This window comes from Rousettus aegyptiacus, unplaced genomic scaffold (genome assembly GCF_014176215.1).
Source record: "Rousettus aegyptiacus isolate mRouAeg1 unplaced genomic scaffold, mRouAeg1.p scaffold_m13_p_5, whole genome shotgun sequence".
Taxonomy (NCBI): Eukaryota; Metazoa; Chordata; class Mammalia; order Chiroptera; family Pteropodidae; genus Rousettus; species Rousettus aegyptiacus.
Genome location: NW_023416308.1, coordinates 44,597,865 through 44,621,186, shown reverse-complemented (window position 1 = coordinate 44,621,186; position 23,322 = coordinate 44,597,865). Strand labels below are relative to the sequence as shown.

At 40.1% G+C, this 23,322-nt stretch overlaps 1 protein-coding gene across 5 annotated transcripts in view; it reads left to right on the top strand.

Moving 5' to 3' along the window:
* Positions 1 to 23,322, top strand: part of TTC12 (tetratricopeptide repeat domain 12) — a 42,990-nt gene that overhangs the window by 5,929 nt on the left and 13,739 nt on the right. For 4 of the 5 annotated variants that reach the window (XM_036221153.1, XM_036221151.1, XM_036221152.1 and 1 more), the window contains exons 3-13: positions 2,144 to 2,307; positions 2,858 to 2,879; positions 3,503 to 3,580; positions 4,337 to 4,458; positions 9,216 to 9,275; positions 14,064 to 14,135; positions 18,146 to 18,206; positions 18,627 to 18,815; positions 19,997 to 20,066; positions 20,904 to 20,992; positions 22,985 to 23,153. In XM_036221153.1, the coding sequence (XP_036077046.1) occupies positions 2,144 to 2,307; positions 2,858 to 2,879; positions 3,503 to 3,580; positions 4,337 to 4,458; positions 9,216 to 9,275; positions 14,064 to 14,135; positions 18,146 to 18,206; positions 18,627 to 18,815; positions 19,997 to 20,066; positions 20,904 to 20,992; positions 22,985 to 23,153 (1,096 nt within the window). Of the gene's footprint in view, positions 1 to 2,143; positions 2,308 to 2,857; positions 2,880 to 3,502; positions 3,581 to 4,336; positions 4,459 to 9,215; positions 9,276 to 14,063; positions 14,136 to 18,145; positions 18,207 to 18,626; positions 18,816 to 19,996; positions 20,067 to 20,903; positions 20,993 to 22,984; positions 23,154 to 23,322 lie in introns of those variants that run through there. The other variant, XM_036221155.1, reaches the window with a different exon arrangement.

Genomic DNA, 23,322 nt, shown 5'->3' with positions numbered 1-23,322 from the left:
AGACTATGCAAAACAAGGTGATGGTATAATGACCACAGGATGAGGGATTAGCTTCACATAGCGGGAGGGATACTTTTTCCTTGTAGTAGGAAAAAGGATGGAGGCAGATGCAGGCAATTTGTGGTTTTGACGACATAGTTAAAGGGGTTCCGTTCTGATGGTGTCTTCCTTCATTAATAAGGCCATCTGTTTAAAATGGTCAAGTTTAACTTGGAGACAATTTTTTAAATCCCCTGGGAGAATGATAGGATGACTTGCCTAGGCATGATATTATGATTTATAATAAGAAATACATATTTGCTCATCATCTCTGTTCCTGTCAACAGAGCTTCTAAAACCTGTGGGATTTTCTCGGTGGTAAAACAGATCAAAGTATCTTGATGTTCATAACAAACCCCTTTCAATCATAGCCCAGTTTATATTAATGACTGACTAGGATCCTAAGGGTGAGAGCTGGTTGCCAAGGGAACCAAGGGTGTGATTGGAGGGCTGGAACTTTCAGTCCCACCCTCTGGAGAGGGAATAGGAGCTGGAGTTCGAATTAATCCCTAGTAGCTATTGATTTCATCAGTCATTCCAATGTGGTGACACCTCCATAAAAACCCAAAGGCTGGGATTCAGAGAGCTTTTGGGTTGGTGAACACCCGGAGATTTGGGGAAGGGTGGAGCACTCAGAGAAGGCATGGAAGCTCTGCACCCCCTTCCCAGTTTGCCCTATGCCTTTCTTTAATCTGGCTGTTCCTGATTATATATATATCTATATCTATATAGATATATAGATATATAGATATAGATATAGATATAGATATATAGATAGATATAGATATATAGATATATATATATCTTTTTTTTTTTTTTTACAATGAAATGGTAATCTGGTAAGTAAGATGTTTCTCTGAGTTTTGTGAGCCCCTTTAGCAAAGTAATCAAACCAGATGGGGAGGTCTTGGGAACCTCCAATCTATAGCTGTTTGGTCAGAAGCACAGGTAAAAACCGGGCTTTCTCTTGGCTCCTGAAGTGTGGGCTTGAGGGGGCTGGGCAGTCTTGTAGGACTAGGTAGATAGTGTCAGAATTGAGTAAATTGTAGGATACCCAGAGAATTATTTGGTGGTGTAGAGGGAAAAACCCACATTGGAATTGGTGTCAGAATTGTACTAGGATAACAAAGTAGGATTGCTGAGCCATCTGTGAGAGTCCAGTTGAGTTAGGACCAATTCCCCCAGGCATCCATCTATCCTTCTCTGTCAGTATTCAGCATCCCTAATAAAGGTGAGGTGAGAGTTGGATTCATTAGATTTGGAGTTTTGTCTGGCACATGGGTGGGCAAGGGAGTTCAGCATGTGAGCGGGATGATGACTAAGTGATGGACCATGGGATCTAAGCCGTGTGGGCAGTAAAATGAAGACAGATAAGGATAGGGTTAAGGACTGTTGTTTTGTGATCTTGGAGCTGCCTTTATTTACCAGTTTGTCTCTCATACAAGATTATAAGCTCTTCAAGAATAAGAACCTTTTTTATTCATCATTGTTATCTACAGCATTCTGCATAATATCTAATTTATAATAAGCTCTTCAGAAATTGATGCTGAATTACATAAATGGCTTAAAATTATTTTCCTTGATTGAAGGCCGTGGTTAAATTTTTCTGCAGCTTTTTCCAGGCAAAACCAATCCGGTTCTTAATTTTTTCTCATTGGTTCTAATTACTTGAATTTTTGCTTTCTATTCAGAACCCTCTTTAAGAAATAGGGAGATGTTGGTTAAAGGCTATAAACTTTTAGTTATAAGATGAGTAAGTTCTGGAGATCTAACATACAGCATGGTGACTATAGTTAAGAATACTGTATTCTATACTTGAAAGTTGCTAAGAGAGTAATCTCAAATGTTCTCACCACACACACAAAATAAGTTGTAATTATACGAGGAGATGGACATATTAACTAGTCTTATGCCGGGAACCATTTCATAATATTTATCAAATCACCACATTGTATATCTTAAACTTACACAGTTATATGTCGATATCTCAATAAAGCTGGAAAAATAAGAGTTATTGTAAATGTTCTACACCATCCTTTCTAGGGAACAGTCTTTCTTTTTGAATACCTTGTTTGAATGATTTACAATCTGATTTCTTCTTTAGCCAATTTAATCCAAGGTATGAATTCTGCTGACCCAATTGTACAAGAGAAAGCTGTCCTCAATACAGAAAAGAGACTACTACTTACAGAGGAAGACCAAGAGGAGGATGGATGCAGGACCACCTTGAACAAGACCATGATCAGTCCTCCACAAGCTCTTACTAAGGTTTCCTTTTTCTTTTATGGAGTTACATAAGTAGATACAGTGAAGAGTTCCACATTGAAGCAGAGGAAATAGTAGTTTAATATCAAATTGTCTGGTGAGACTGAAATAATCTTGTTTTTTAGATTCACTATATTTTCTACAAGGAAATATAAACACTGATTTTTTTTCTTGCTCCTTCTGGGTCATCCTTAAACAAATCTTTTGGTGTTAATGAAAATTTGGCTTCTACATCCCCTAAGCTTGTGACCACATTTAAGCTGTTAGGATAATATACTCTACAAACTTATGTTTCCAACTCACAGAGCCACAGCTGGGGTCCCTTGACTTGGTCACCCTTGTTTCTGCAGACCTAGTTTTATGACAGTTGTGCCCATAATCAGATCTCCTGATTTAAAGTAAGTCCCCTGAATTTTAGGCCCGTCAGTATTGGCGATGAAAGGAAATGACTCTGCTCCCATATGTAATTAATGCTTTCTTGGTTTGTATACTTATAAATCAGAGTGGTTTTAAAATTTGTTTCTTTGTTTTTATGATAACCTGTGCCCTACAGAATGCAGATGAAATGAACTCAGGTAAGGATAGCATCTCTCTTCCCAATGTGTGTTATTTATTTAAGAACAGTGTTTATTGACCGTAGCTTCCAGACCCTTAAATTATAGCCTCTGCATTTACAAACAACCCATGAACAAAAACCTCCTGACCCCCAGTTCTGTTCCTGGTGGTTAGAGGGAACACCTATCAGAGGTTTTTCTCTATTTTCTCCTGGCCAGTCTTTTGTAAACTGAATCCAGTTATTCTGTATCTTCCAGTTTACTCTTAGCTGCTCGAGCAATCCAAATCGTTTTTCCGTTGCTCAGCTCAGAAATTCATTATGCTAAATGGAACAAAAAGTCTGCCTTCAGGGAAAAAAACCTTTTTTTTTTTTTAAGGGAAAAACTCTTTTAAAAGACATAATTCATATTCAAAGCACAGACATAGTCATCATGTATAATAATACATCACACAGATTACCATGTCAAATTAAGAAGATGTCATTTTAGTTGCCTCAGAATGTGTGTACGTGTGTATGTGCCTACATGTATATGTATGAGAAGTATGGCTCTAAATCTTAAAAGTAGCTTCTAAATTCAAGCTAAAAAACTGATTATAGTATTTGGATTTTTCTTTTTAATATTTGAAATTACTCTGCTGTCAGAGGCTTTCTTGGCATTTGTGGAGAAGGATGCAAAGGAACGTGCCAAGAGAAGAAGAGAAAACAGAGTCTTAGCAGATGGTAATTATCAGTCTTCACTTTTCCATAGCTGGGTTCATGGTGGGCCTGAGGCAGTGGGACCTGACCAAGCAGAAACCATTGTGGTCTGTCCTCTCTCTCTGCTACAACAAGCAGGGAGTAGGACATAGCCATCAGTCAGCCTCTATAGTCAAATCTCTTTTTAAGTCATTTGAGTGGACTTAGCAGGTCAGACTGACCAATGCTAAACAATACTTGGAATGTAGGGATTGAGACGGGAGTGAGGTACCACTGGCTAGCTTGAGGCATAGATGAAAAGGTGAAAATGAAAAATGAAACCAAAAACAAAGGTTGAGAAGAGATGAGTTGGCGTGTGTGGTGGGAGACATACATAACAAAAGAATGCTTTCAGCATCGATCTTATACCACCAGTGGTATGTAAGCTGCAGATCTGAACGATTCCATATTTGCTAGAAAATGAGTTGTTTGACCCTTTTTATGAAACGTTAAATGTGTAGACTTGGTCTTTGTGGCAAGTGTGGAGTGTTTCTGAGCTTTGAGGCAGAAACATTTACTTTTTCTGAGAAGCTACTTAGACGACTTGGGATACATTTAGAGAAAAAAATCCTTAAAGAAACAGATCCTGCCATACCTGCAGAGAGAAACAAGTGACAGGTCCCCTTTGGGTCGATGGAAGCTGGGACCTTCTGTGTGAAATTGGGAAATTGGGGGAATAAAGTCTGAAGGAATCTTCCAGTGTGTGGGGAGGGCTCACCTGTATGATTCTTATTCTCTTAGCCCTAAAAGAAAAGGGAAATGAAGCATTTGTTAGAGGTGATTATGAAACGGCCATCCTGTGCTACAGTGAGGGGTTGGAGAAGCTGAAGGACATGAAAGTGCTGTACACCAACCGAGCCCAGGTCAGTGAGCCAAGACGGTATCCATGGGGTTTTTTGGGCAACAGTAGCCACTAAACCTGTGAAATCAGAGAAACCAAGACTTATCGGTGCCAATGGTATGTTGGTAAATGTTTAACAGCTTGTTCTTGTTGAGGGAGCATTTGCCAGTTTCCATGGTGTAAGTACTCTTACCGTGGTCCCGTGTCAGCTACCAACTTAAAATAATTGAAGGGGGACTTGGGAAGAGCTACATATAATCAGTTCTCTCTGTAGTAGAAGTCTGCTCCAGTGCAACACTGATGGTAACCAGGCACTTTTCCATGTGTGTGAAGGAGAAAACTAGAGGAATGAAATGACCTGTGAGACCTTGGAATTCTGCCCCGCTGGATTTGTCCAGCTTCCTTTTTAATGGTAGTCTAAACTTTTGAAGGTTACTCTCCTGTTAATTCTTTTTCATTATATCAACCCCTCTTTGATTCAGATTCTGTGACTGGGGTAGACTGAATAGCTGATGGGCCTAGAGTCAAATTTCTCAGAAATTTGGAGTTTCTCAAATCCCTAATACCTCAGTTTTGTATCTCAGATGAGCTCAGTTTCCTGGAATGCCAGGTAAGAACTATCACCTGTATGTTTATTATCTACTACTTAAAGAAGAGATAAGGTTGATAGTTCTTATTTGAAAAAAAAAAAAAATGATCTGTGATCTTATATTTTGAAAAGTACTTGAGTTGCTTAGGCCTCAAAATCTGACAGATTTGTGGACATGATTATCCAATGGTCAGGATATGTCAGTAGGACCTGTGCAAGACGAACTTGATGCCGTGTCATTTATAGAAGAGCCCTCATCAGCTTGTTTCCTTAACTCAAGACTAAGAACGTCCTGCTGTGGTACACTGAGGGAGAGTGTTGAAAGCTAGAAACAGGACATTAGGAGGCCAAAAAGTCTGAGAAGTGACAGTGACTTAATGATAAATCCAAGCACAGTATAACCTCATTAGTTCAACAGTTTATTTTTTATTTATTTATTTTTTTCCCCTTTTAGTCCTCCACCTCGCCTGCCTACCACTTCCTCTCCTGACCTATGGATATTGCCATTTCACCTTAAGAACTGGATCTCTTAAGGCGGGGCATCTCCTCCCACACAGTCAGGGCATGCACCCAGGACCTGGCGCCCCACCAGGGCCTGGCACCCCCAGCATCCTCGGGGGGCCTGGTGCACCCAGGGCCAGGCGCATCTGGGGTATGGTCCGTGGCTCCACCTGGGGTGCGAACCTTGGACCTTCTGCATGTAAAGCAGACGTACTAACTACTACACTATGGAGCCTACCCTAAGTTCAGCAATTTAAATAAGTCAGGCTAGAGTCGAGATGTCATTTAGTCCCAATTGTAGAAAAAAATTGTCATAAAGAAGCGAGTTAGTAAATAAAATGGCCAGAGTTTGATTTAACAGTGTATATTTTATACCCCTAACAAAATCATAAACTTTTTGAGGCCAAAAGCTGCCATAAACTTTTCCGCTTTATTCATAACCGGTGTTCAATAAATCCTTGTTAAGTTATGTAACACTGGAAGCACAATAAGTCCATTTAAGGGAATTTAAGTTTCTGTTGACACTCCGAATGAAACATTTAAATGCAAACAATTAATATAATAATTACAGTTCCTTTTTATTTATCACTAAAATGGGTCTCCAAAGCATTTACCTAGTGATGCTTATTCAGTCTTGTTACACAGAACTTATTTGAAAGCAGTAAAATCGAATTCTTTTATAATGTTATGTAATTCAGATATGTCTAATTCAGAAAGTCTATGCCCTAATTAACTAATCTAAATTAGTTACTTTTTTACTATACTCAAGTTTAAACAACACTGTGATTAGTTTTATCCACATTAAGACTAACTGTGGATAAAAATAAGTAAATTCAATGGAAGCTTTGAGGAAACAATTCCTCCTACTTTTCCCAAGGAGAAAGCTTATTCAGAGACAAATAAATGCAAAACGTGCTGCCTAGTGTTATGAATCATTTAAACCATAGACTGTTTTTAAAATGCCTCCCCTGTTTGCATGCCGTGTTAGAAAACACTTAATAAGGACCCTGTGAATTGAGTGTTTCTGCTTTCTAGAGAAAAAGCCTACCCTTTCATAGCTTTGTTTTTCTCCTGGAGCTAATGTTATGATCAATAGATTGCCTGTGTAATTTAGATAAATCATTTGGAAGTAGTAGTTCTTCTTAAAATGCAGAAAAGCAAAAGAGAATGGGGAAGTTATTGGATTCAACATCCAAGCCTTAAAAAGAGAAAAAAGTAAAAGGCTTGTGTAGAGAACTTGTTGAAGCTCATATAGTCTTTTTTCAAGTTCGTATGTATCCTGAATAGCAAAGTGATGAATTCATCGTTACGGTTGTCTAGAAGAATGCTACTTTCTTCCTTGTATCTTCTGACCTTCAAATGCAGCCCCAAACCCTGGAGGAAAGAATGGTGCTTTATAGAACAGAAAACTCAGAGTCATCAACTTTAATTAGGAGAGAACCTGAGTCAATGAAAGCACTACTTAGCAGCTTCCTTCCTATCAATGCAAAGAGCTGCACTGCATAAATTCACTAGCTGGCTATTGCCTGCTCCCTCCTCACGGTTGAATGCTTGCATTCCCCATCAGTTATAACACTGATCCCATAATTGGCTCTACCGTGTAAATATCTCATCAGATTTATTGTTAAGAATGTCACAGTGCCCTGGTACAGTTTTGATCATGGGCATTGGCTCTTCTATTGATGATTGATGGAACCCTGGGAAAGTTACTTATCCTCCTGGTGCCTGGTTTTTCTTTCTTATAACGGATGATCATTGCTGTTTCTTAGGGAACTTTCTGAAAGAAGAGTGCTTAAAGGCTACTTAGTGCAACTTGATAAGAATTTATTGCCCACCTGTTGTGTCCAGTAATTAGTAGAGGGTACCGTAGCCACCGTGCTTGATGTTAAACAGCCTTTCATTTGTTTATATGCCACTAGTTCTTTGAAATTACAAGTGAACTAAATTCAGTTTAGCTTGAGTAGACCATGGAATTCTGAATCAATTCTTTATTTTCCAGATTTTCCTCAATTTTAGGGGATTCCAAAAGAGAACCCCAAGGCATTTGGCACCAAGGGCTCATGGTGCTTGATCGCCTGACTCATAAATGTCAGGCTACTTCCTGTGTCACTTCCTTCTTGCTCTGTTCATGAGGAAAGATGCACAACTTTTTTTCTTTCTTTCTTTCTTTCTTTCTTTCTTTCTTTCTTTCTTTCTTTCTTTCTTTTTTTTTTTTGGTAACGGCTTTATTGAAATATAATTGATGTATAATTCACCCATTTAAAGTATACAATTCAGTGGGTTTTAGTATACTCACAGAGCTGTACAACAATCACTGCAACCAATTTTAGAACATTTTTGTTATCCCAAAAAGAAACCCTTTAGGCATTTCACCACCAACCCCAATACCGCCCCACCCTCAGTCCTAGGCAACCACTAATCTATAGTAAGTCTAAATTCTGCAACTTTTACCAAAATAACATATAACGAAACCAGTTTTACCACAGGCTAATGAATGTAGAAACAAGAGTTAAGTTCCTATCACTTTTTATCAACGTAATAATGAAATGACATTGAACAAAACAATGTTATCTCATGACTTGCTGTACCTTCTGTCTCTATATATGATATGCCTTTTCTGGATATTTCATATAAATGAAATCATATATTTTTCCTTTTTTGTCTGGCTCCTTTTATTTAATATAATGTTTTCAAGGCTCATCTATGTTATATATTTATTGCTGCAGAATATAACATCGCATGGCTATATCCCATTTTTCCATTCATCCATTGATGGACATGTGAATTTTTTCTACTTTTTGACCATTATGAATAATGCTTCTGTGAACATTTGTGTACCAGTTTAATTTTTTGTGAACATATGTTTACAATCCTCTTGGGTATCTACCCAGGAGTGGCATTGCTAGATCATATGGTGTGGTAACTCAATGTTTAGTCTTTTGAAGAACTGCCAGATTGTTTTCCACAACGGCTGCATCATTTTACATTCCCACCAGCTGTGTATGAGGGTTTTGATTTTTCTACATTCTTGCCAACATTCGTTATTGTCTTTTTGATTCCCATTGTCATTTAGTTTCCTCCTGGAATATTCACAGGGAGAAGAATCTAGAAGCTAACTCTACCTTTGTGGATGTTTTTTGTGTGCTGGGTATTTTCTTTTGCTTCTCCAAATCTTCTCTGGCCTGCCCTATACCCTGAGGACTGACCTCTCTGGACTGGCCCCTTGACTTCCCTGCTTTCTAGCTTCCGTTTTGGGTTTAGCAAATGAGATCAGAGGAAAGAGGACAGTGACATTGGGTATCTCAGCTTCGTCTCTACTAAAGGCCTCAGGTCCCATCAGGCGGTGCTCTTCACAAAGCTGCCCTCTCCTGTTTTGGTCATTGCTCCTCTTTCCGCCCCTGCAGTTCTAGCAGTGGTAATGGCTGTCCGCCGTTGCCAGCCCTGAAATTCTTTAGCGTTCCTGTTGGTTTCCCTTGCCCTCACCTTGTAAATAGTCCCTTTATTAAACTCTTCTCAGCTACCATCTGAGCATGAGTATGCCATCTGTTTCCTGCAGGGACCCTGACTGATATTGATAGGGACCAGTTATTTCTCATCATCATTCTGCTGCTCAACTGCTCTTTCTGTGTTAACTAAGGACTGCTTGATACTGGGTTGTGTGTGAATATCAGCTTTTTGTGTCATTACAGGCTTATATAAAACTTGGGGACTACCAAAAGGCACTAGTGGATTGTGACTGGGCTCTGAAGGTAAGAAGATATTTCCTTTTCCACATTATGGAGTTGGGCTTCCCTGGGCCAGAATAGAGGGAAACTACCAGCGTATCATGGGGGGAAATGGTACCGGTTCTGCGATCAGAGCCTCAGTTGCCTCATCTGTAAAATAGGTAGCATAGAATTGTTTTGAGGATTATGACAATATACACAAAACGCTTAGCTCCTAGTACTCCAAAGAAGCTGCTGTTAATATTGGTTTTCAAGGCTTATATTGCAGTGACTCATCCTTTGCTGTTGCATTACCAGACATCTGCTTCATGTGATAGTGGTAATGCCTCCTCCTCTTTCCAGAGCCAACCATGGCGCTTGTTTCTGCAAGTGTCATTTTTCCTCATCAGTTAGTACTTTTTCTTTCCAGCTCTAATAATTTAGAAATGTATTATGGCATCCCCTATTTGTAGAGGATTAATCAGAAAAAAGAATTCCTGTTGTTCAGCCTGAATACTCATCAGTCCTCAGGCAGACAGCATAATACTGTGCATGGTGTTTCCTCCAAAATTTACCAAAATAGACAGTCAGAGATGGGGAGAAGTAAGGTGGAAATATTCAAAGAGTTTTTAAAAAAGAAATGTCATGATCACTTCTTAGGTGAGGAAATATCTAAATAATCCTTAATTCGTTCCCCTAAATTATTACTCTTATGATTAGGGGCTTTAACTAAATAAGCCAAACCAGTGCCACCCAGACTTTCCTGCTGAAGTGCTGCCAGCAGGACAGATAGGAGCCCCTAAAGGACCTAGAAGCAGAGAGCATGAAATTTCTTGTTAGACGTGTGTTTTATTCTAAGAATCCTTGTGAATTTTGCATTGTACTCCATAAAATTTATGTTCGTCTTAATATATCTATATTATTTTAAATAACTTACAATCAAGTAAAGTTGAAGTGCCAGGAGAACATGCCAGGTTATCTTGTGACATGATTCCCCCAGTACAGCACACCTCCCCTAGCTGAGTGAACACGTGGCCCAAGACAAGAGCACATTTTTATAGCAACATATTGGCCACACCTACTTCCTTATTTTTTAATAAGAGGGTAAGCTAGGGAAAGGGGTGAATTAGAAATTCACTTTTACTAATAACGGTTTATAAAACACTAGAAATTGTCCAAAACTGCCATCTGGAGTGCTTAATTTCTTTATCCCTTAGACAGTGTGACGGCAAATCCTGTCCTGTTGCGTCCTTACAGTCTTTAAGTTACAGGAACTGCTGAACACTAACGACATCAGGTTCTTCACAGTTCCAGCATAGAACCACTAACCTGCTTTGTCACATTATTTGATTCTGATTTCTTTTTCTACCATCATTCAGCAGAGGCAAGGATGTTTTCCTCAGTTGTTCTAACAATAACAGCAAAAGCCACCGTTTGCTGCTTGCTGGCCATGAGCTGTCTCATTTGAGCCTCACAACAGTCTATTCATTTATGTTCAAGACTTATTTTCTGACATGGAAACCTAGCTTCAGAGATTAACTAAGTAACCTATGCAGGATCACACGGCTAATGTTGATCTAACTGTAAGCTGGTTCTTTGAACCATTTGGTAAAACAGCCTCTCCGCTGAAAACTTAAACCCTACAATCCCTGGCTGGGGGTCTCTCCTCATCGGACTTCCAGGAGTATCTTTTCTTATCTGAAAAGGGCCAAAGAAGTAGGCACGCCATCGTGCTGATTCATGATAACACACTGTTTTTTTCCCAAATGTTAATTGAAGCACAATGTAATTAATAATGAAGCCGGGGCAAAGCAAGTTCAGCAGAGCTGACATTAAAAAACGCTGACACTCAGCAGCCAATCTCGTTAAGCGCCCAGTGAGGCTCTCAGCTGAAGAGGTTTGGATAAACACTTGGAGAGATGGAAAAAAATAGATAAAGGAGTTCTAAAAATCTAACAATGGTTGGCCCTATGTAAAAGCTGTGAGTTAAAAGTTTCACTCTCTTTAAAAGTAATATATCAATAATGACTGTCATTGGCACTGCATTATTAATAGTATTAGTACTTTAATGTCAGTTTAATATTTTTTGACACTTCCAAATTGGCAGAGACAAGCCCATGTGGTGCTATTTCAAGACTAATGTTCCTTGTCAGAGAAGATAAGGCAGCAAAGCTGGTTTCAATTCGGATCAGAATCATTTCTTTCTCAGCAAAGCACTTCCTGCACAATAAAATACATCATCCTCTGAAGGCAGGATTCTTTTTAAGGGGATGTGGGATTCAACCAAGATAATCCTGATGAGGATTGACACATGGTCAAGAAAGAAAAGGGAGAAAATCCATTAGCAGCAGCCCTTTGCCTCAGTGTCTGAGGGAAGTGTAGTCACAATGATTCCCATTCACAGTGACAATGACTTGGACAAGGCTCCGAGGCTCGAGCCTGTTTCCCCCTGTTGTAACCCCAGTGCTCTGCTAGTGACAGCTCTGTGAACACTTGGCTTTCATGAGCCACAGTGCTGGAGTTCTCCCTTCCCTTGACCATTCCTTTCCTGCCTCCTCAATTCCACCCTTTGTGAATTCCCCGAGGTTCAGTCCTTGGCTCTCTGCCTTTCTTCTCTCTACAGTTTCTCCCTCAAAGTTCTAATTTCTTCTCATGGGTTCAACTCTCATCTCTTCAAATGGCTCTTATAACTACTTCTCCATTCCCCACCACCCCCTGGGCTCCAGAGCTGCATTTCAGCTGCCTCCCTGGGCATCATCTGAAACACGGTATGTCTAGAAACAATTTCTTCGTCTTCCCACTCAACCTTCCTCACTACCTGCCCTGACTTACCTCTTTCTGCTAATGGCACATGATGTCTCCCAGGCATCTGAACCCCAAACTTTTGACTTAACATGCTCCTTCCCCCTTATCATTTATGATTATTTGATGCTGGTTAATTCCCTCTTTGACATAGCTCCGGGTCTGCATTTTTCTTTCTCTCCCAGCATCAGTAGGACATCAGATGTTAGCCCCTTAGCCCCTCATTCTAAGCGATTGTTTTGATCCCCTCATTTATTTCCCTGCCTTTCCCTCCTCTAGTCAGTTCTGCACACCGCCTCCAGTCCAACTTTCCCACACACGACTATTGATCACTCACCCTCCTCTAGACTGGTATTCAAGGTCTCCCCGTGAAGCTACTGTCTAACTCACTCCTTCCATCCTGATCTGCCCTGCACCCAGCACCTGCCCCTCTCTGACCTCTGGGACTTCCTTGCTCAGCCCATTCTCCCTTCATCTTTCTCTTTTCAACTCTTCGCATCATTCAGGGTCCAGCTCTGACCCCTCCTTCCTTGAAAGCCCTTTGTCAGCCTATTTCTTCAGTTTATTTCCTTCTACTGAACTGCTATAGCACTTTTGTAAAGGAGATTTGGTATAATTTTTAAACCTTTGGGACCTGGAGTCAAATGGCCAGATTTTAAATTCCAGCTCTTCTCCTTAGTATCTGTGTATCATGTACCTGGAACCTCTCCATCCCTTAATTTCCTCATCTATAAAATGGGAATAATAACTGTACTTCATAGAGTTGTTACAAGGTTTATATGATAAATTCATATGAACTACATGAAAAGGACCGAAGACCAATTAGCACACGATTATTATTATTTTTACTACTGCCATTCACTTAGCAACAAGTCAGGAAATGACACTCACAAAAATGCATATGTAAGAGGCTCTCCAATAACAATTATTGCTACCTCCTCTATTGTTATTTAGCTTTCCTTTAAACTCTCTCTTTTGCCTTGAATGGATTGCGATTATAACTGCAGCAGTAGCCAATGATGCCATATGAGCCGGTGCATTTCCTCCTCACAGCAACCTGAGAGAGAAATGCTATTACTGTCTTCACTTTCCAAAGTGAGGAAAATGAGCATCTGAAAAGTGAGGTGGCCTAGCTAACATCCCACTTCCGGTGAGAGGCAGAGCAGGAGATCACCCAGGACTTTTTAGACTCATGAACATCACTCTTAATCTATTTAAATCTAAACCCCCGAAGACACATCTGACCCAGCACAGTGTCTTGTACATAAAAGGGGTTCAATTACTTAACCGTATATTTTAAATTATAGTTTATGTGTTTGAGCCAGATCATTCCCTCTGGAGTTATAATACTTAGGGGCAGGTAGAGGCAGGGCCCCCTGTGCACATGGTACAGTCTTAACCTTGAGTTTCAACCCTGGCTTTAGAAACAGGAATCCCTCTTGACTTTAAAAGATAAGAGTATAAGCTCCCAATATATATATTGTGCTTTATTTCTGATGAGGAATTTCCCAGGCCTACTGAGATATTATAGTAACCTCAGCTGTTTACCCTGAGTAAATTTGCCTCTCTTCTAATAAACTAGTGGTTCTCAAATTTGGCTGCACATTTACATCACTTGGAGAGTTTTTAAAAATATTGATGCCTGCCCCAAAGTATGATTTAATTGGCATGGGGTTCAGACTGGCCATCAGGATTTTTAAAAGCCTCTGAAAGTAATTCTTATATTCCACCAAGGTCAAGAGCTCTCCTAAGTTAAGAGTTTCTAGTATGTTTCCTGATTGAGTGTCATTAAGTGGAAATGAATACTGACAAATATCATTAATTAATTTGATAGAGAGCTTTCTTGTGTATCCAGGATCCTTTCAAGTATCAATTAGTTTGATCACAGAGTAACGGAGAAGTTTTAGGTGTCAACTCTGGGAGCTATCCTGAGAACACAGCTCAGCCTTAACTCTATTAGCTAGGCAGTTAGGGGATGCTGATGACTTCAGATCTTCTGAAACATCTGATTAGTCATTCTCTTTTATGCAGTGTGATGAAAAATGCACAAAAGCATATTTCCACATGGGAAAAGCCCACCTGGCCCTAAAGAACTACAGTGTGGTAAGTCCTTAAAAGAATGTGATGTGTTTGATCACAGAGTGATACTTCAGATAACTCAGAGGAGAACCATGTTCCTCCAAGTTGATTAGATATTAATCCACCTTTTAATATTTTCCAGGGTAAATCTTAAGATCTTAGAGTTGAGAAAGATGTTTAGCGTCATCTAGTACAGTGCCACCTGCTGTGGAACCCCTTCTGCAATATCTTCTACCAGTGTTCATTCAGCCCCAGGAAGAGCATCTCTAGAGGGAAAAGACAAAGCAAAAGATAAAAACAAAATTCACTCGTAATCTTATCATCCAAAAGAAGTTACGCAGATACATATGTACACTAAGATATTATATATTGTTAATAGCGGCGTTTTTGAGATATAATTCACATACTAACCAATTCATCTATGAAAAATATACAATTCAGTGGTTCTAGAGTAGTCACAACATTGTGCAACCATCACCACAGTCAATTGTCGAACATTTTTGTCACTTCTTCAAAAAGCCCTATGCCTATTCGAAGTCACTCCCCATCCATCCACCCCCATCCCAACCCTGGACAATCTACTTCCGTCTCTATACATTTGCCTATTCTTATATAGGGAATTATACATTAATTCACATAAATGAATTTTCATATAAAGAGAGTTATACATTATGTGGTCTTTTGTGAATGGCCTCTTTCACTAAGCATAATGTTTGCAAGGTTCTTCCATGTTGCGATACATATCAGTACTTCCTTCCTTTTATTGCTGAATAATATTCCATTGTCTGGATATACCACATTGTATTTATCTGTTCATCAGTTGATGACCACTTGGGTTGTTTCCACTTTTGACGATTATGAACATCCGTGTACAAGTTTTTGTGTGGACGTATGTTTACAATCCTCTTGAGTATTTATCTATGAGTGGAACTGCTGAGTCATGTGATAACTTTGTGTTAACTTTGGAAAAACTACCAGAGTGTTTTCCAAAGTGGCTCCATTATTTTACATTCCCACCAGCAATGTATGGTTCCAATTTCTCCATATTCTGTACAGTACTTGTTATTATGTGTTTTTTTATTATAGCCATTCTAATGAGTGTGAAGTGATATATCGTTGTTGTTTTGATTTGCATTTCTCTGATGGCTAATGATGTTGAGCATTTTTTCATATGCTTATTGGCCATTTGCATCTCTTCTTTGGAGAAATATCTCTTCAGATCCTTTGCTATAGTTGTATTCTGGATACAAGTTTCTTATTGGATAAATGAGTTGCAAATATTTCTACCACTCTTTGTGTTTCACTTTCTTGATGGTGTCTTTTGTAGAATAAAATTTTTAAATTTTGATATGGTATAAATTACCTATACTTTTCTTTGGTTGCTTGTGGTGTCATATCTAAGAAACCATTGCCTAATCTAAGATTTACTTAGTTTTCTTCTAAGAGATTTGTAGTTTTAACTGTTACATTTAGATCCCTGACCACTTTGAGTTAATTTTTATATGATGTGAGGAAGAGTTCCAGTTTCATTCTTGTACATGGGAGTATCCAGTCATCCCAGCACCATTGTCGAGAAGACTCTATTCTATCTCCCATTGAGTGATTTTGGCACCCTTGTCAAAAAAATCAACTGATCATAAATGCATAAGTTTATTTCTGGACTCTCAATTGATCTATATGTCTGTTCTTATGCCTATACCACATTATCTTGATTCCTATAGCTTTATAGTAAATTTTGAAATTGAGAATTGTGAGTCTTCTAACTTTGCTTTGCCTTTTCAAGATTGTTTTAGCTATTCTGGATCCCATGATTACCAAACACATTTCAGGATCGGCTTGTCAGTTTCTATAAAGAAGCCAGATGGAATTTTGATATAGATCATATTGAATCTGTAGTCAGTTTGGGGAGTATTACCATCTTAACAATATTAGATCTGCCAACCTCTGAATATGGGATGTCTTTATGTTTATATTTTATTTTAAAAAAGAAATTGCCTCCTGTTGTACATTTTTTTAAAAATGTATTTTCTTTGTTGGGTTTTAATTGTAAAAGTAGTATTGTAATAAGGCCACCAAATTCTATTCCCTCATTCGTTTATTCATTTCCACTCAGCAAATATATGTTGCATGCTTCCTATATTCCAGGCACTGTCCTAAGCAAGGATTACAGTAATGAACAAAACAAACTCCTTGACTTAACTAAACTCATTCTTAGGATAGAGGTGACCAGGAGACAAAGACAAAATGAGTAGACATGTAGTATGCTGCGTAGTGATAAGTATTATTGAGCAATCAGTGAAGGTGAGAGTGATTTTATCTAGTATGGCCAAGGAGCGCCTCTCTAAAGGAAAGGGGAAATAAAGTGAGCCAGATTTGTGGATATATAATGGAGGAGTGGTCCAGGTGAAGGGAAGCAAGGAAGAGAGTGATAAGAGTGAGGTTGGTCGGGCAGGTGATGACATGTGCAGGGACTGATTTGCTAGGGCCTTATAGGCTTTGGAAGGACCTTGGCTTTTACTTTGTGGTCAAATGCTCTACCCCTGAGCTATACCCCTACCTTGGCTTCTACTTTGAGTGAGCTGAGAGCCATTGGAAAGTTTTGAGTAAAGGAGTGAAATGATCTCACTCATGTTTTAAAGGATCACTCTGCTATATGGAGAATATTATTTTGGATGATAAAAAAAAGAACAGAGAACCAGTCAGAAGGCTTGTGCAACAAATTATCCAAGTAAAGTGATGACGACTCGGACCTGGTTGGTGATGATGGAGGTGATGAGAAGTGATTGAATTCTGGATATATACTAACAGTGAAGCCAACAGAAACTGCCGATAGATTAGATCTTGGGCTATAAAGAAGTTGGATACAGGGTCATTATCTTAGTCCATTTGAGCTGTTATAACAAAATACCATAGACTGGGCGGCTTAAACAACAAACATATATTTCTCACAGTTCTGGAGGCTAAGAACTCTCAGATCCAGACACCACAGTTTTGGTGTCTGATAAGGGCCTGCTTCCTAGTTCCTAAACAGGACAGAAGGGTGAGAGAGTTCCCTGGGGTCTTTTTCATAAGGGTTCTAATCTCATTCACGTGGGCTCCACCCTCATGACCTAATCACTTCCCAAAGGCCCCACCTCCTAATGCGTCACATTAGGTTTAGGTTTCACCACGTGAATTTTGGGGGCACACAAACATTTAGTCTGTAGCAGTTACCATGTTTGATATGTATGCTTCTATTCTGCAACACTATTCTCTGTTTTAATGTGACGTTATTGTTTTTGTTTTCAGTTTATTAGTCCTAATCTTCTAGATAAGCGTTGAGCTTTCAAAATGTCTCAGAACTATTTTTTTTTTTTCCCCGAGCTTTTTCCATTGTTACTTGGTCATATTATATACTCCAGGCAGTTCTTGATATTCCTGAGAACAGTACTGCCCTAAACCTAGCATCATCGCGCCCTGTGAACTAGAATCTTTCTTCTTCCTGGAACTTTCTATCGAACGAGTTCCCCTCCTTCTCAGGTTTTCTGGCTGCCTCTTATATGGCCAGTGAATGGACCCCTTACTGGCTCTCTTTGCAGCCTTGTATGTTTAAGTAGGTAGTTCTTGTTTCCTGTGCCCAAGTCTCTGTCAGCAGTGTCTCCAGCTTTATTTTCTTACTCCCTAAGGGCATATCTGACAGGTAGCCTCCTGTTCTCTCTCAGTGCAAATATCATATCTAAATTTTGCATTCACCTTATGATTATTCCTATCCGAGCCAGACTTGATCCATGGGAATTTAGGACTGGATATTTTCCAGGCTGTATCTGACAACACTATTTTTTTAAATAAATTTTGAAATAATACCTGCTGCCCCACAGAATAAGAGGAGCCTAAACAAAATGTCGAATGCATGCTATATTCCCATGCCTACCTCCTATGCTAGAAGCAGGAAGAGGCTGGGAGGAAGTAATGAAGAAGCCAAGCCCTGTGATACCCAGTGTCTTTTTTGTAATCACCTAAACACTTGTCAAGGTCTCATTTTTTTCTTTTTCCAGTCTAGAGAGTGTTTTCAGAAGATCTTAGAAATAAACCCCCAGCTGCAGACACAGGTGAAAGGTGAGACTGTTCCTGCTGATGTTCTTCGCTTGAATTCCGCTTTCCCTTATGCTCTGGTTTAGGCTGCCTTTGTACCGTCGCCGCACTCGGCCACAAAGCCACAGCCTCGCCATGCCCACACAACCAAGTCCTCTATGTTAGCAGGCTGCCGTGCAACTCTTCCTTTGTTTTCCAACTCAAGTCTTTGCCCTTCCTTCTTTCTACACTCTCCTCCATATATATTTATAGGGAATAATGTCCTTGAAGCCTGGGTTTAAACTGTACACTAGTCCTGGAGCTTTCCTTGCTGAAGACAAGTTTGAAATTCTTTAATGTGTTATACCTCTCAATGTCCCCTCCTCTAAAAAGGTTACTCTTTGGTAATGTCGATGTTAGAGTTTTGTTCTGTTTTGTTTTCTGTTTTTCTTCTTGGTTCGCTAGATTACTTGCATCAAGTAGATCTTCGGGAGAAAGCTGACCTCCAAGAGAAGGAAGCCCATGACTTGCTGGATTCAGGAAAGAACACAGCCGTCACAACCAAAAATCTCCTGGAGACTCTTTCCAAGCCTGATCAGAACCCCTTGTTCTATGCAGGAGGCATTGAAATCCTGACTGAAATGATGAAAGACTGTAAGCCAGAGATGTGTGTGATTTCATGACTATTGTCAGCATACGGGACAGAGTTTAGAGGTCTGCCCTTATGAAGCAAAGAATCCCTTCCTTCTACAAATGTAGGCTGAAGACCTACTGTAATGTAGGTGGTAAAGGGAAGACATAAGAAATATACCCCCATCCCAGTTCCATCCTCTCCTCAGAGCATGCATACACTCAACACACATACAGTAAGCACCACACACAAATACAACACAAACACACAGTACACACTCATGCCATATGTACTTACATCACATACACACACAGCATGCACTCACATATCTACTTATATACATCATACACATATATACACACGTACACATGACATATATCACACCATATATACTTTTGTCACATAACACACCACACATATTTACCCCTCACATGTGCTCCATATGCCCTGCACAAATACACACACCTTTTGCGTACTTCACACATACCCTATATACACACCAAACACCCTGTACCACCCCCACAAATCTCCCCCCAACTACAGGGAAATGGAAGATGAAATGTTGTACTATTAAACTATAATGTTCACCCCAGTTAACACGTAATGGTTGCCTAGGACATGTAAATAGTTTCCGAGCAAACATCAGCTCCTAAGGAGAGCCATACTGTCCTCTTTTAGCAGTTCTTATAAACACTGATACCGGGCCTTAAACCATTTTTGTGACTCAGTGACAGGATGTTGTTTATACGAATGGAGTTTCTTGCTTCCCTTTAGTATACAATGGAGGATACTCAAATATTCCCTTCAGTAGTTTCTTGGAAATTAGAGGCTCCTCTCCAGAGGGGCTTCAAAGTGAATATTTAAGAAGAGATGGATATGCCAGTTCTTCCCAGAGGTTAAGCAGCTTCTGGAGACTAAAGATTACAAAGTGATGAATTGTCAAATAACCCACAGGGCAACCAGGCTTAGTTCTCCTTCTCTGAGCAGGACGTCCCTCTCACTGGGGCACCAAGTGGCTACTGACAGCTGTAGGTATTCGTGCACAACACCTATAGAAGGTAAAGGTAGTTGTTTCTGCTCAAACTGTAATTTGGTGACCTTGACATTCCATATGGGGCTTCTCATTATTAGCTGACTATTATAGCTGCTAGACATCAGCCAACATTTCAGGAGTCTAATGTGGCTTCCTCTGAATTTTTTTCAGGCACAGAACGAACTTTATTCAGAACACAAAATGGATTCAGTATCATCAGTGGGAATGAGGTCATAAGAAGGTAGGAATGTTTATAAAGACAGCCAGCATCAGCATCAAAGCAAGGAAGGACAACCCTTTCTCTTAAAATCAGACACTAATCACACAGGCAGAGACTCCACAGGATGGTACCGCATTCAGTCAATGTTGGTGGCCCCTTGAAGAAGGCAAAGCTGCTACATGAACACCCCTGAACTTTGAGCGTCAGGTAGTTTGAATTATGCCACAATTAAAAACTTCAGAGAGAGAAAAGGTCAGCAAACTTTCCCAAGTTTTCTCTAAGCACTTCAGATCACAGAAATGACCATTTCTTGCTGGTTTCCTACCAGGTGCAAGATTGCTACTTGTTCTTTTCTTCTTTTAGAATTTGTTGATCATATCAGGAAACGCGATCAGCTGAGTCCTGGCTTATCCCATTTATAATTTCATCTAAAGTAAGACCTATATAGTAGGAGGTGGTTTGGTAAATTTATGTTTATTTTATTTTGTGTTTCAGTTCTGGTATAATTCCTGAGGCTTAGGACACTGCTGTGGGTTGGTCACCAGCACATGTTTGCATGCATGAGGTGGCCCTTGAATCCTAAGTGGTCTGCTGGGCCACTGTTGATTGCAGTGTGACGATAGCCCACGGCCCCTGGCTCACCACCCGCCCTCGGTGCAGCTTCGACTTCCTCAGCCTGCATCCTTGTCCTGGAGCTCTCAGCTCAGTGCTTAGCAGTCCCTTGGCCCCGCAGCTCTGTATTATAAAGTTTCTTTCCTAACCCCACATTTGAGGAGCCTGTAGGTGAAATAAAACCAACTGAAAAGAAGATCAAGACCAATTTCCAGTTTTAATATTGCTCTCCCTTGTTCATTCTAGGTGCTTTTCCACAGCAGGAAAAGAAGCAATGGAAGAGACTGTGTGTGTGTCTGTTCTCAGGCTCTGGCAAGCAGTGTGCACCGAGAACGGTAGGCCTGGCTCGTCATCATGAATCGATATTAATGTCCATTAATTTGGGAACTCCATGGGCAGACGTGTTTGTTCCGCTGGAGGCCAGGCCCTGGAGAGTTGATCTCTAGACCTTTCCCAAGAAAAATTGGATGGATCATAAGCAAGCCCTGCACTGAAGTTATGTCCCCCGGGCTCTTACAGCCACCTTCGCCATAGCCCAGGTCACTGTCAGCATAATGAGTGGTCTCATTACCTGGGCACTGTGCTCTATGCAGACTCATAACTTCTGTTCATATGTTTGCAGTGGGGTAGAAGAGATTTTGCTATCTGCCTAAAAATATTATTTTTTTGTTTTTGGTTTTGGTTTTTTTTCAGACCACAGTACCCATTTCAGCATCATGAGTTTTATTATTGTCCCTGCCAGCATCTTGTGACACTGATTAGTGTGTAATATTGGGATAGCAAAATGCTATGGGGATTTCATTTACCTTGTTAACTCTTAGCTTTTTACATATTAGGATCTTCTGAGGTTCACTAAGTTTTTGTAGAATCTTTATCACTTTTGTGACCTCAGTGTAAATTTAAAAATTTAATATTTCCTTTATTTTAAAAAATTGTGTTTTCATAGGAAAATGAGCATAATGATAGCTGTCTTTTTTCCACAGGGCTCCTGTGGGGAGCCAGCATTAGAGCTTGTAAATGTAGTTTGTAAACTAGAACATGCTGAATATGAGCTAATGTAATATTTTTTTTGATTTAGTGAAGTGGAGGCATCATCTTAAGTTCTAAAAAAACTAGAGAATCAGAGACCTCTTTCCTGAAGGGAATTATCCTCAGAATAATATCACTACAGGGTGTTAGCTGCCTGGGGAGGTGACTTTGCAGGGCCCCCTACAGGCCGGTCAGGGAGTCTGGGCTTGGTGATGATGTGAAGCAGACAAAGCTCTCCTTTCATGCAGTCCCGACTTCCTTAGCCGACATCCTACTTTGTGTGAACCTTGGGGTCACATTTTTCTGAAAATATAGTGATGTAAATACTCTATCTCAGATCAGTAAAGTTTTGGCGTATCCAACTCAATAAATACACAGCAGTTTTTAAAAAGAACAAGGGAATACCTAAAAGTAAGGACATATATCTGTGATATGTTGTTAAGGGGGAGAGAGAAGCCAATTACAGGGTAGGGTGTATGGATCATATTTTTAACATTATTCATACGAAGAGTAAATAATATTTCCTTTTGGGAATAAGAGAAAAGGGAGTAAGAGAAAAGGGGCCGTTTCATTTTCAGCTTTATTCTCCTTTGTTATTTGAATTGCCTCCAACAAGCCACTTTTCCCGTATAAGCAAAAATATATAAACTAAACAAACTCTGCTCTGTTTCATGACTAAGCCTCATACTCCAGCTGTCCCCCTGCCTGCCCTCAAACGAATTCACATACCTGGTTAGAAAATGAACCAGGTGAGAGGGGGTAAATCCGATGCTGCCACCCTGGAAATAGTTTATAGTCTAGGAAGAAGGGCATGCTTTAATAATGAATGTTTTTGTGCTATTCTGGTTTTCTAGAAAGAACTCAAATGGTTGCTCTGGCCTTTACTTGAAAATTGATGGTCTAAAGATATTCCGTAATTCAGCTGATTTATTTTCCTTTTCTCACAATTCCAGATAGACACACATGCCAAGGAGCCTTTGACAAGAATAATGATAATAGCTAATGTATGTGCACCAGTCCCTGCTCTAAGTACTAACTCATTTAAGCCTCCCAACAACTCTGTTAGGCAGGTCATCTTCCTCATTTCACTGATGAGGAAACTGAGGAGCAGAGGAGTTAATAACTGGGCTAAGGCCATTTGACCAGTCATTCAGACCCAGCAATCTGGGTCTCTAGTCTGTGCTCTCATACTTCATTACCCCACCTCTCAAATTAGTGGAGAAGAATTATGTTTCCCATTGGGATGGTTTAACTGCTGTCATAAGGTACACAAGGCAGGCGATCCCTGTGTCTTGCAGAGGAAAACCAGCGCCTGCTTGTCATGCGCCCTGACACAGGCAGGGTGCTCTCCTCCCTCTTGGCCTCCGATGTCCTGACCATCCAGGAGCAGAGCCTGGCCCTGATGCTACAGCTCACCCAGTCAGAGAACGGCCGGAGCCTGGTCGTTAGCCATCTCGACCTGACCCGGTAAGGCTCTGCTGGCGGGATTGTCCCTGCAGCGTCTCAGATCATCATCACCTACCAAGTTAAGAATGGCCTGTCTCCCTGCTCACACATGACATGAGAGGTGCCATCAGACTTTATTAAGAATCAATAATAGCAAAAACCTTTGAAAGGAACACTCCTTCATGAGGAC